General features: G+C 38.0%; 1 protein-coding gene across 1 annotated transcript; it reads right to left on the bottom strand.

Moving 5' to 3' along the window:
• Positions 1-2,902: 2,902 nt before the first annotated feature.
• On the bottom strand, positions 2,903-5,615 carry LOC129775987 (lactosylceramide 4-alpha-galactosyltransferase). The gene is made up of 2 exons (XM_055781306.1): positions 4,625-5,615; positions 2,903-4,564 (listed from the first exon to the last, which is right to left on the bottom strand). Exons 1-2 carry the CDS (start codon positions 5,395-5,397, stop codon positions 4,201-4,203), a joined length of 1,137 nt encoding a protein of 378 aa, XP_055637281.1. The 5' UTR covers positions 5,398-5,615; the 3' UTR covers positions 2,903-4,200.
• Between the last annotated feature and the right edge of the window lie 7,457 nt (positions 5,616-13,072).

The raw sequence follows: 13,072 nt of genomic DNA, 5'->3' as shown, positions 1-13,072 counted from the left end.
TAATCAAAATGATGACATCTGAAACCGGACGATTCATTCCTCGAGTTTTATCCCTACCCCTTTGCTTGATTGGTTCTCAAGTTTTGTAGAAATTTATGTTTCATTTGTATGGTACACAAAATTTCACACGACCAATAGAATGATTTACTTTATTATCGTTGAAAAAAAAATTAACTTGTTGTTAACGACGCTGTAAACAAACTAATTGACAGGTCACCATGACATTTTTTTCAAGAATTTTTTAAATAAAAATTATTTTTTGACGTCGGACTATGTCTTTTCTATACTGGGGTGAATGAAACGATTTCAAAAACGAGAGCGTTACATTGGAGGAACAAGATTTTGAGCATATTTACCGGTTGAAATAAAAGGACAACGTCGCCTCACGACCTGTTGAACACTATTACATTGTAACGGATAGTCATAACTCTGTCGAAGCTATCCGTTCAGTGAGGCCGGAAAAGCACTCGCCGTACTTCCTTGAGAGAATACGAGAAATTTTGAATGCTTCATCCAGAAGCTGTTATGTGATTACCTTTGTCTGGGTCCCTTCACATTGCTCAATTCCGAGTAATCAGAGGGCTGACTCATCGCTAACTGGCAACGCAAATGGAACGAAGATGAATTGGGCCGGTGGTTTCACTCGATTATCCCTAAGGCAAAACCTCAAACCATGGTTCAAAAGTCTGGAATTGAGTCGGGACTTTATTCGCACCTTCTCCCGACTCATGTCCAATAACTGTTCGTTAGATGCACTACTCTTCCGTTTCAATCTTGCCAACAGCAATCTCTGCGTTTGTGGCCAAGGTTATCACGACATCGAGCACGTTGTTTGGTCGTGCGAGGTGTATCTGGTCGCCAGATCGAATTTAGAAAACTCCCTTCGGGCCCGAGGAAGACAACCCAAGGTGGCAGTGCGAGATGTATTGACTCGGTTAGACCTTGATTACATGTCCCAAATATCTTCTTCTTCTTCTTCTTCTTCTTCTTCTTCTTCTTCGATGGCACTATCTCACATGTCTCAAATATATGTTTTCCTTTAAGCTATCGATCTTCGTGTATGATTGTCTCTATATCCTTACACCCTCCTTTTTTTCTTCTGCGAATTATTGCCCCCCTTGCTATAAACAGTAGAATAAGTTGAAATGTAAATACACTATAGATATGCGAATAGATTCAAGAATTGAGTTTGATCATCAACATTTTTATAATCTCCTTATATCCCATCCTTGTCCTGAAAAAAAGTCAACTTGAGTCCACCGCGAGTAATAGGTTTTCTACCTTATTATCCATAGAATTAAGAAATTGTTTATATATAGTTATTAAAACACAATTAAGAATTCGGCTCCTTAAAACTTATGTAACTGAGCCTGTAAAAATAAACGAAATAATAAAAAAAACCACTTAATTCGAAAGATAAAATGTCTACGCGTTATATGTTTGTTACTTTTTGAGCTTGAGCTTGGGTAGACCGTACATTTCATAGTTGCTCTCCGTGATTGATCTGAACCAGCGAAATTGTACAAGGTACGCACCGAATGACGCTTGGGAGTGCAAGTTTCGGTGATTCGAACTTTGGATAGTCCACAACAACGCCACCCACGTCCTTACAGTTACTAAGGGAAAGGAAGGAATGTTAGTATGATATTCGCCGCCCGAAGGCCAGAAGGGTTGTGTATATCGCGTGGTTCCCTAGCGTTTATCAAGGAAGGGCCAGTTGTTAGTGGGGGAAGGTAAAAATCAGGATTCACTGTGGTGAGTGATGTGATTTTATTCATTGCTTCCATTCCATAATAACGATCGATAACAGCTATTACAACCAGCCTTCTTAGGGACTTTGGACCCTCTACTCTGGTTCTCGATAGTTTTAGGTTCTTTCTCGGAATATAGAGATCCGTCGGCGGTTACTGTAGAGGCGGAGTTTACAAATTTCCGATATATATTTGAATTAAAGAGACTTTAAAATTATAACAAATTTGCCTCGCCTTGGAAAAGGCCGATTTGGGAAACTAAACTCTGATCCTTGAGAAAGGCCATTTCAGGGGGTCTCCGTAGCCACATTGGTTGCGCGTTCGCTTAGTAAGCGATCGATCATGAGTTCAAAACTCAGGGCCCTCATTGACCATCTTTGTGTTATTACAGAATAACTACGTCCACGCAACAATCACCAGCGATGGAGATCGATCCACGGTCGGAAAAAGATCGATTCATCCATACAACTGCGCTCTGCTCTGCAAGACACATCGGGCTGCTGTTCTATAAATAACTCAACAATGATCAATCAACTGTCTCCGCTGACCGGTCTAACTGGATAATGGAAGAACAGATAGAAAACTCTTACGCCTAAATGGCTACTGTGTAGATGTACCATATGCAATGGTATAGGAGAAATACTGGCAAATGGCAGCTGTGTAATATGCTAATAACCATGCGTACACGATTAAAATTCGGCTCTGTTTCAGATAAAATGCTAATGAGCCTAAAATAAATAAATGGGATAAAAAAAGGCCATTTCAAAACTTCATTTCGGTTGCTAGCTGGATGACCTAATGTATGTACTATATGTACGTAAATGTTGGGAAATCGCGAATAGCTTGTTTACACTTAATAAATCGAGAACGGACGGAGCTTAAATTCCAATTTTCTCTCTATATAAAATCATGAAAGACGTAGTCCTACGTAAAAAAGGTGACGATTTCTTAGGTTTGCTTCATTGTTACACATGCAAAATAGTTTAAGTATAATAATGTAACAACAGATAGGCCAAACAAAAGGGCCCGCAGGCCACAGACTTTGTATAGCTGGTCTAGAAGTAAGTCATCAACTCAAATAATATCTACTTTTATCACCAGGAAAGGGCATTTCGGAAAGATTTAAACACGAAGGATGTTATTCAGACGCGTTACATTTCATTAGTCGTCTACTATTCTAAGAGAAAAAATAAATTAAAACAGCACCCAAAGCCCCCAAACCTGGAACAGTGTGTTAACTGAAGTTACAGAATTATTGTTTCTAGAAAATTCGATTTTTATTCTTCCTCGTTCCTGTGCTTCGTTTTCATTAAGTAGTTCTGCACAAGCAGTGCAAATAATTATTCGAATGATCTAACAAAGTATTTCTATCAAAAAATAAAAAAGTGGGTCTTTATAGAAAGAAAACTGGATTATACAAACTTTTCCAAACAAAGCGTGAATTGATCTGCCCATTTTTTATTTTTTTTTTTTTTTTGGTTAATGTACCCCTGAGCTGAGATTGGAGTTTCTTTGTTGTTTTTTGATATTCGAGCGTATGTTTTTCACTCACTGGTATATTCTGACATATACATACATCAATTCAGTAATTATCACGACAACTATGGAATGTTTGTATATAAAAAACAAAATCATTAATTTTTTTATAAATGAACTTTGAAACAATAATAAATTAATAAAAGAGAAGTATAGTACAAAATTTCATTTAGATGGTGTACGTATCATTTATATGAGTAATTTATGTGATTATGAAATGAAAATTGAAACATAATGATGGAATGCGTTTGTAACGTGTTTCATTTGAATTCATTTTGTGAATAACCGGAATAGATTCCGCTACGTACCATTGAATGGCAGAGTTTTTGAAGTCACAACTCACTATGGAATAAATTAAATGCAGTTTGATCCTACGAATTTGATCAAGACGAAAACAATAGTATCAATCCTTTTTTTTGATACTTGCCTTATTCTAAGTACGTTTAACACTTTGCTTCTTTACGTTTTCTCTTAAACTTGGTGCGATAACTTAATTTGTTCGTTAGGTTCCAAATGTCTTTTAGAAATACTTATCTCTTCCGATGAATGGTGTTTGCGTTCAGTTTACGATCTAAGTAGTACGTATTAAAAACATTCGCAATGTGTGAGATTTGTGAGTGTTCAGTTGATTCGAGATGTTCTGGCACTTGTTCTATGTCATTGTTGCATTCCTAGTAAATTCTCCTTGAATGTTTTACTTCAGTTCGATACTTTCTTATCGGTCTAAATTACCAGATCTACTTTTCTTTTTGGTTTCATTAAGCCATCCCATCGTCTACCATCGTCTACCTTTGGCTTAAATCTCCAAATAATATCAATAGCATGGAAATTCAGAATCGTGTATCCTCCACTGGAGACTGTGAACTATTGTTACCTACCCAAACGTCCCCTCTCTGGAGTTAACCCGCATCTACTAGAAGTACTCACCGCTAGCTTTATACACCCGAGGACAGTACTGCTCGGCGAGAACACCGTACGCGACGCGTGATCCCACTCGCACTTTGTGATCTTTGCTGAACTTATTCCACACGTGCACTACCACGGACTGGTTGACGGTGGCCAAAGCCCGCTCTAGCCAGCGTTCCTCGAAAAACTGCAGATAGTCATCGAAATTGATCGCATAAAAGGCCTCCGGTGGGTAAACTGTAAAATGACGACAGCGTTGCCGGGTCATCAGCAGCGGTGCTTTGGTGTGACATACTTGTTTGAGCACCCTGGTGATAACCCCCGGTCCGTTATTGCCCCAGTCTCGACCATTGAAGTTCATCAATAGATCCCTGATATAAAGAAACGTGTGTAAAAATATAACTCAATATGAAACATATATCATGCCGCACCTGACACACATTTCCGCCATCTCGTGACCGAACCCTTCGGGTTCGAAGTTCATTACTCCGGCTGCCACCCACCGCGGCGATTCCGCCCCAGCGTAGTTCGGCTCCAGAGTATCCAAGCTTTTAAGCACTACCACATCCAGATCCAAATACGTTCCACCGTATTTATACAACGTCAAGTAACGCATTATATCGGACAGATGCGAGTTCATGTATTTGGACCGAAAAATCTCTCCGGTTTGCATCCAACTATCCAGAGGAGTGCTCTCTGCGTAAGTGGTTAAATTCACAAACCGCAGGTTTACATTCGGATATGCAAGCAGCGCATCCAACAGTGGCAGGGCGGTCTTGTTGCGGAAACCAACCGGAGCGGCAAACAAAACAAAGGTGTTCCAGTTCGGGTTCATTCTAGCGGCCGATTCAATTGCACAAGCCTGCCTGGCGTTCAATTTGATCACCCCTTCCGCAGAACAGGATGTCTCGTGGAAGAAAATATTCTGCCCGCTTTCGGGTTGCTTGCCAGCTTTCTGCACATCCTCCAGCGTTCGTTTGCTATCCGGGAATAGCTTGGCAAAGCAGTTCTTATTGACTGTCTGATATTCGATCGAATATATGATATAAATGAGAGCCACCAGAAAACAACTGGTGAGGAATAGTTTTCGTCTACTTTTACCATTTCCATGAAATGGTATCACCGCTACCATTTTCAAGACTTCGTTGTACGTTCGATGAGTGCAAGTGATCGATGTGGTTTTGAGAAAACGCAAAAATACCATCTAGTTTCGCAAAAGCTTATCCAAATTTTTCATCAATGCCCGGATGGAAATAAATACTATGTACACACTTGTCCTTCCCACTTTTAACCGTTTAACTATTGAAAATAACGTTATAAACTGAAAAATAAATAAATAGACGCCCGAAAATAACTTAATAACTAAATAATGCTAATGTACGTGAGATTCGCTGATGCTGCAACTTATTGCAGCTGTAATGTTTATATTTACATTTGAGAATTTGTCAGGTCAAGTGTATACACAAAGGTGGAACAGTATCAGAAAATATAATAATACACTCAGTGGAATAGTCCCTACAAATACATCGCACGACGAAATGGAGATGGGCATAGCGGTTCATTTCAGTGAGCGGCTCAGAGCCTTGCGCTCAATGAAAAGAGCCGGCTCGACGGCTCAGTTATAATTGAACAGTGGTTGGAGCATGTTGTCGCTGTTGTGGTGATGTTCACCATGAAAGCGCTGATGAACGGTGTCATCAAGAGACTGTTTGTGCACCTTAGGCCAGAAGGGAATCCATCAGAAGGAGACTGATGCCTATGAAGAAGCGACCAAGTACCAGCATCGAAAAACGGTTCCGCTTGAGGCATCGGAGCAGCCGCCACATACACATAACACGCGCGGAAATCTTTTCGTTCGGTTGTTAACCAGCATCGAGAAGAATCTGGAAAGATGTTATCGTTGCTGAAAAATAATATGCCAGTTCCTTTTGGAGTTGAAAATTACATTCAAGGGAAAGAGTTTATTTTAACATTTTCTGTACATATAATACTGCGACCAAATACGTTTTTGTGATTTTCGATCAAGTGCAATTAGCAGGAAAGCTTCTGAAGATTATTTTTCCCCATCAGAAGAATATTTTCGTATCCAATATTGGATGCATAAAACCTTGTGCCTCCAACGTAACGCTGTCGTTTTCGAAGTCCCCCAAATATTAATTTATGCACTCATTCGGAATGGATTCAGATTCAACTTCAAACAAATGATCACTAAATCAACGATAGTCTTACGTCAACCTTTCGGTTATACCACAGATATAACCTACTTCCTGTTTAAAAAAAATGGTAGAGCCGCGGAGAGATAGATTTCCTTTCATTCCACCAAAGCAAAGAGTCGCTTATTCTCAACAGATGTGGTTCCGCTAAATATTTATTTACAATAGATATTGCAACAGCTTTTGCATCGTGTCAGGATCGAAGATTGCCAACCAATGCCTCAACCTCCTCCCATACAAATGACCGCGCTTCATCACCAACGAGTTGGGGTAGTTTCGTAGGCGTGTACTCTATGGATGTCATTTTTGGCATCCTCATCAGCAACTGGTGTGCATAGTTGTACTTTCTTTTATCCCCAAAACCTTGCTGCTTGAAGCGAGGAAGCAGTATTTGAATCGTTTGTTTGAGAAGCCCCCGAAAATGACAATAAACAGTTTTTCTCAAAATTTTGACCTGGACCTCCAATTTGTTGGTATCAGTTTCGATTATTAGAAACATATTATTTGGAACCACAACTTCATCAATATAACAGGTTAAGCTCAAAATATAGCACTTCAAAGTTGGTGGACTTACGGGGTTTCTCAGAAAAAAAACGAGAGATTAGTGGTGTACTTAGTTATTTTAAGGTGACTCAATTCACCATTATGTATTTATTATGTCCATAATGTTCATACCAAGTAAGAATGGGACTGTCTATAAGATACTAGCTGGCCCGGCGAACTTCGCCCCGCCCAAAATTGATATTTTGATATAAATACTTTCAAACACTTCTACCAAAACTCGTAATTTATTTTATCCCTTTTGTTTATTTTAGGCTCATTAGCGTTTTAGCTGTAATCGTGTACATATCACATGTTTATCATATCTATAATTATCACATTACACAGTTGTCATTGTTTCGGCGTTAGGGTTTTCCCTTCTATACCATTGCATATGGTACACATTTACACAGTAGCCATTTAGGCGTAAGAGATTTCCTTCTGTTCTTCCATTATACAGTTAGACCGGACAGCGGAGACAGTTGAAATGATCATTGTTGAGCTTTAGAATAGAACAGCAGCCCGATGTGTCTTCCAGAGCAGAGCAGTTGTATGGATGAATCGATCTTATTTCGACCGTGGGTCAATCTCCATCGCTGATGATTCTTGCGTGGACATAGTTATTCTGTAACAACACAAAGATGATCAATGAGGGCCCTGAGTTTTGAACTCGATTCTTTACCAATAAGCCGGCTCTTAAAAGAAACACAGTTCTTTCATGAACCGCAGTTCAAAAAAGAGCCCCGACTCATAAATGAACATAAACATGATATGAAGTTCATTTTTCATTGCATCTTCATTTTCGCCTCGATATTGGAATCATCAAAATTGAATATCATTGCGTGTTTGTGAGAATCAAAACATAAAAATTCAACGTCAACCAATTGAGAGTGAAATCGACTATAGGGTATGCTAGTGTGAACGCAAGATTTTTGGACGTTTTTTTGAGCTCTGAACAAATAAAACAAATTAAATTTTTAATATCCATATTTCTTTTTCTGCTTATTGATTGTATAAAAACACAAAAATTATATGAACGAAATAAAATTATCAAAATTAAAAAAGTTAGAAGTTTGTGAAGTGGAGTCAGCCATGGGATGCTTCGCCCCTGTTATTGGCTTCTTCGCATTGAAATCGAATCCAATCATCAAGCCACATTTAACCGCAGTATCTGTATGCAGGACGAGGTTCTTAATTAATTTAGGAATTGTTTTTAACAAAAAAAATCACTGCAAGTGATGAATATCAAATTGGTAATCCGTGATAGTCATTTCAAATTATTGATAGTAACGAAGGTGCGCGAACTTCATCCGTGCTGTTTTCATTGAATATTGTGAACAAAGTTCACGCGTCATTGACTTGATTGAAATGAACGCAAGAGACTCACTATGAGAGATATGATGTTGTGTTTCTTCAAAAGAGACTTCATGAGACACTGGGAAAAAGTTAATTCTTGCTGTCATGAATAAATTTTAATAATTTGTGGCACTGGTAGTAACCGATCCTGATACCAACAAACCATGTCGAAATTTTGAGAAAAGCGGTTTCTGTCGTTTTCTCGTAAATGCGTCAATTGGGCTTAAAAAGTTTCTCAGACAAACGATGCATTACAGAATTTTCCAATTAGTTAGATGTCCAATTAGAGGCTAATCTCTATTTATTATTCATTTAACTGGCTTTCCGTCTTATGACAAGGCCTGATGAACAATATTCCACCAATTCACTCGGTTGTGGGCTGCCTATCTCCAACTACTTGGACATCGCGTACTCACCGCCAGATCTCGCTCCACCTGGTCCAACCATCTAGCTCGATGTGCTCCTGGTCGTCTTGTACCTACCAGATTTGAGGCAAACACCATCTTCGCAGGGTAGTTGTCTGACATTCTTGTAACATGCTTTGCCCACCCTATCCGTCCAGCCACCTTTTGAATACTGGGTTCGCCGGAGAGCTGTGCGAGTTCATGGTCCATTCTTCGCCTCCATACTCTTCTGCACGCCGCCGAAGATCGTTCTTAGTACTCGTCTTTCGAAAACTCCGAGCACTCGCAGGTCCTCCTCGAGCATTGTTCACGTTTCATGCCCGTAAAGAACAACCGGTTTAATAAGCGTCTTGTACAATGTACACTTTGTACTTTGACTCAGTCTGTTCGACCGCAATTGCTTGTGAAGCCCAGGCACGACTTCCGCTTATAATACGCCTTCGAATCTCGCGAATGTTGTCATTATTCGCCGTCACCAGTGAGCCAAGGTAGACGAACTCGTCAACAACCTCGAACTCATTGCCGTCGATGGTTAAACTACTGCCTAAGAGGCGTCGGTCGGCCTCAGTTCCCCCTGCCAGCATGTGCTTCGTTTTGGAAGCATTTATCTTCAATTCAACCTTCGCTGCTTCGCGTTTTAGTCTGGTGTACGCTTCATTCTCCGCCGCAAATGTTCTACCGACAATATCAATGTCATCAGCAAAGCAGATGAACTGACTAGATTCGTTGAAAATCGTGCCCTCGTGTTGATATCCGCTCGGTTCATAACACCCTGTAATACTATATTGAATAGCAAGCAAGAAAGGCCATCACCTTGCCGAAATCCCCTGTGGGATACTAATGGACTCGACAGTCCACTCGAAATCCGCACACAGCACTGCGTACCATCCATCGTAGCTTTAATAAGTCTAATCAGCTTCCCGGGAAAGCCGTTCTCGTTCATAATTTTCCATAGCTCTTCGCGGTCGATGGTATCATACGCTGCTTTGAACTCGATGAACAGATGGTGCGTGGGGAGTCTGTATTCACGGCCTTTCTGAAGGATCTGTCGCAACGTAAAAATCTGGTCCGTCGTTGACCGTCCTTCAACGAAGCCGGCCTGATAACTTCCCTCAAAGATGTTCGCAATTGGTGATAGTCGACGGAAAATAATTTGGGATAGCATTTTGTAGGCAGCATTGAGGACGGTGATTGCACGATAGTTCTCACAGTCCAGCTTGTCGCCCTTTTTCTAGATCGGGCAGATATCCCCATCCTTCACTCCTCCGGCAGTTGTTCTGCATCCCCAATTCTCACAATCAGCCGGTGCAGACAAATGGCCAGCTTCTCCGGGCCATCTTAATAAGCTCCGCTCCGATGCCATCCTTCCCAGCGGGTTTATTGTTCTTCCGCTGGTTGACAGCGTCCTTAACTTCGCTTGTCGTTGGAACTGGCACCACGCTTGTCTCACCGACGAAATTGCTTTTCCCACTGCCATGGTCCTCTGCTCCGTCATTCAGGTGTTCGTCGAAGTGCTGTTGCATCTTCTTCTGGCAAATCACTGTATATTATTGCAAAACTTAGCTATGATTTTTGTTCAGTTTTTCATGTCGCCTTGCATCCCTGCACCGCATGCGCTTGCTTGTGACAGATAAACAGTGTAGTTTGTTTATGTATCATCACAGCAGTGGAACTCCATACAATTCACTCACTAAAAAGTGTCCACATTTTCATCGCTTGTTTACGTGAAGAATATAATTTTTTCAGGCACACTTGATTTGAGAGTGTATGGATTTCTAGCTGTCTTGACGCAAGGTCTTTAATGAAAAATGAGAAGATGGGAAGGTTTATATAAACATGTTTATAATTACATAAGTTTATTCAAATATTAATATTGCCCTTATTTAACTATTCAGTGCAACTTTATCAAAATTTGAAAGAGAAATTAAAAAAGGAATGTTTTTTTTCAATATTTTTATGAGATTAATCTATTAAAAATCCATGATTACCTTTGCTTTATTATTTACCCCCCATTATTTGTTAATTTTTCCTGCTTTTCGTTCTTTGACCTATCATTTTGAGAGGTTTGAAATTGCGACAAGATAGAAATTTGGTGTGAAAGAGCGAATTGTAGAAAATTAAGTCGCAAATTCTCTACACTTCATAATTAAAGTTTTTATGTAGTATTTAATTTTTGAGTTTGTTCGAATGACAGATTGAAGTTGATTCATAGAAGAATAAGATTTCATTTGATATTACGATTTTTGAAATCGACTCAATGGTTGTAAAATTATGACGTTTTGGAAGAAATCTTACTTATTTAATCAGCAAAAGGCCCACGTGGCATGTGATGTACACAAAAATCGTCTCCATTCACATGAATTTTATTTTTTTTCCAGTTGTTAACTTTCATTCTCATATCAAGGATCAACATATCATATCTTTCCATTAATCCGCAAACATGCCTAGTAGTAACTTAAAAAAACAAACTCATAAACGACAAAAAGAGTCTTCGTATATTTTTTATATATTTTTCAGTTTTATAGTAGTTTTATAGCGCTTTTTTAGTTGGAGTGCCTTTTAATTGGCACTTCGCCAGTTGGAGCACGCGTCAATCAAGAAGCAATCATCCGTCATAATTGTATGTCAGTTTTACTCAGTTTTTCAATGCCATTTTTATTGAAGAGTCTTTGAACGTTAAAATCAAAAAATTAAGGCACAGTATAAAAGTATTTAGTTTTGCAGTTTGTTTGACAAATGTATTCGTTTGAAAATATTTATTAATATATATACATATATAAAGTGGATTATATCACATCCACTATTCAAGGAAGTTAATGATATTTTCTACCATCAATCCAAATGCAGTAATCTTAATTATTATTATGGCCGCACTAAAAGACATGAAAAACAACAAGAAAAACGCGAACTTTGAAATTTGTGAACTATTGCAGTATTATTGCAGCCATTCCATGCCAAACTGATATAGTGGTTTTCAGATTTTCGTGAAAATGAAAAATTCATTTTGAAAATTGGATTCATATAACTAGTATATACACGCAAAAGTGGAGGCTATATACGTATATTCCATATTGTGTACGCATATAAAGCCGTATATAACGATATGCGATGCTTTTTGGACTGATATGCGATTTGATCCGACAATGTTACCACTCAATCCATCGATGACATGGAAAATCGTGTTTTTACATTTTATGCGAGTTTAGATATACATGATCGATATTTTGATTGATATTTTCAAACTTGCAAGAAATTTGAATTTTTTTCTTGTAATTCTTGATTGTATCCGTTTTTATAGTTTACATGGTTTCGGGACCAACGGCGCTATATTTTTCTATATTTTTTCTTGAAAACTGAGGATTTTTAACTCAAAATTAGATATGTTCTTTTTTTCTTTTTTGAGTTATAATTTTTTAAAGTTAACCGATAGTTCGGAATATTAATTTCTTCCCCTTTTTCCTATTCTCAAAAATTCATAACATTTGAACTGCTAGAGCGATTCAGATGATAGATATATCAAATTAAAGCCTAGATGTTTTTGGAAAAATATTGCACTTGCGAAAAAAATTAATTTTGTTTTTGTGATTAATAATTGTATCTGTTTTTTTAAAAATAAAAAAAATAATTTTTTGCAAGTGTGAAATTATTGACTTGAATTAACTATGTCGATTATCTGAATCGGTTCAGTAGATCAAAAGTTATGAATTTTTGAAAAACGTAATTTTTGGAAAAAAGGAGAAACATGATTTTTTTAACCATCGGTTAAATTTGAAAAATCATAATTAAAAAACGAAGGACACATTTTTGGATATGTTGTCTAAAAAATCCTCAGCTTTCGAGAAAAAATATGAAAAAATGTAGCGCCCTTGAATGAAAACTATAAAGAACAATTACGAACAATAATTGGCATGGAATATATATAGTATATAGTTTGGTGTTAATTTCCCCGGCAGCTAAAAAGCTGTTTACTAAAAACTAATTGACGTTAACGTTTCATTACCTTGTAAATTCTAGATACAATACCAACAGAGGGTATTTAAAAAAATGGCTTTTTACGGGGTGTGTTCGAAACTGAAAAAAAAAAAGAAATTTATTCAGAAATTTATTATTATTTTTAAGTTGTTTTTTAAGCGTACATACATTATTTAGTCGTATAATTATTGTATCATTCAATTTATTCCGATGAGAATGCTTTAAAATATATCAACTGATGCTCTTACCACATTTTAATTTTTTTTTTCAATGTTCAGTTTCTATGACGAAGCTTCATTCGTAAATTACACATTTGTCATCATTGGTGGAATACGACCATAAATGTTGTTATGAATAGAACAGCAAGTTATGATTACAATACATATGGGTTTAT

Source organism: Toxorhynchites rutilus, chromosome 3, assembly GCF_029784135.1.
Source record: "Toxorhynchites rutilus septentrionalis strain SRP chromosome 3, ASM2978413v1, whole genome shotgun sequence".
NCBI classification, from domain to species: domain Eukaryota; kingdom Metazoa; phylum Arthropoda; class Insecta; order Diptera; family Culicidae; genus Toxorhynchites; species Toxorhynchites rutilus.
This window is presented reverse-complemented; position numbering and strand designations above follow the sequence as displayed.

Excerpts from the sequence above, each read along its gene's own strand:
- LOC129775987 (XM_055781306.1), bottom strand. The coding sequence starts at position 5,397 with ATGGTATTTTTGCGTTTTCTCAAAACCACATCGATCACTTGCACTCAT. Across the intron at positions 4,565-4,624 it reads ATGGCGGAAATGTGTGTCAG|GGATCTATTGATGAACTTCA; the intron begins GTGCGGCATGAT and ends TCTTTATATCAG.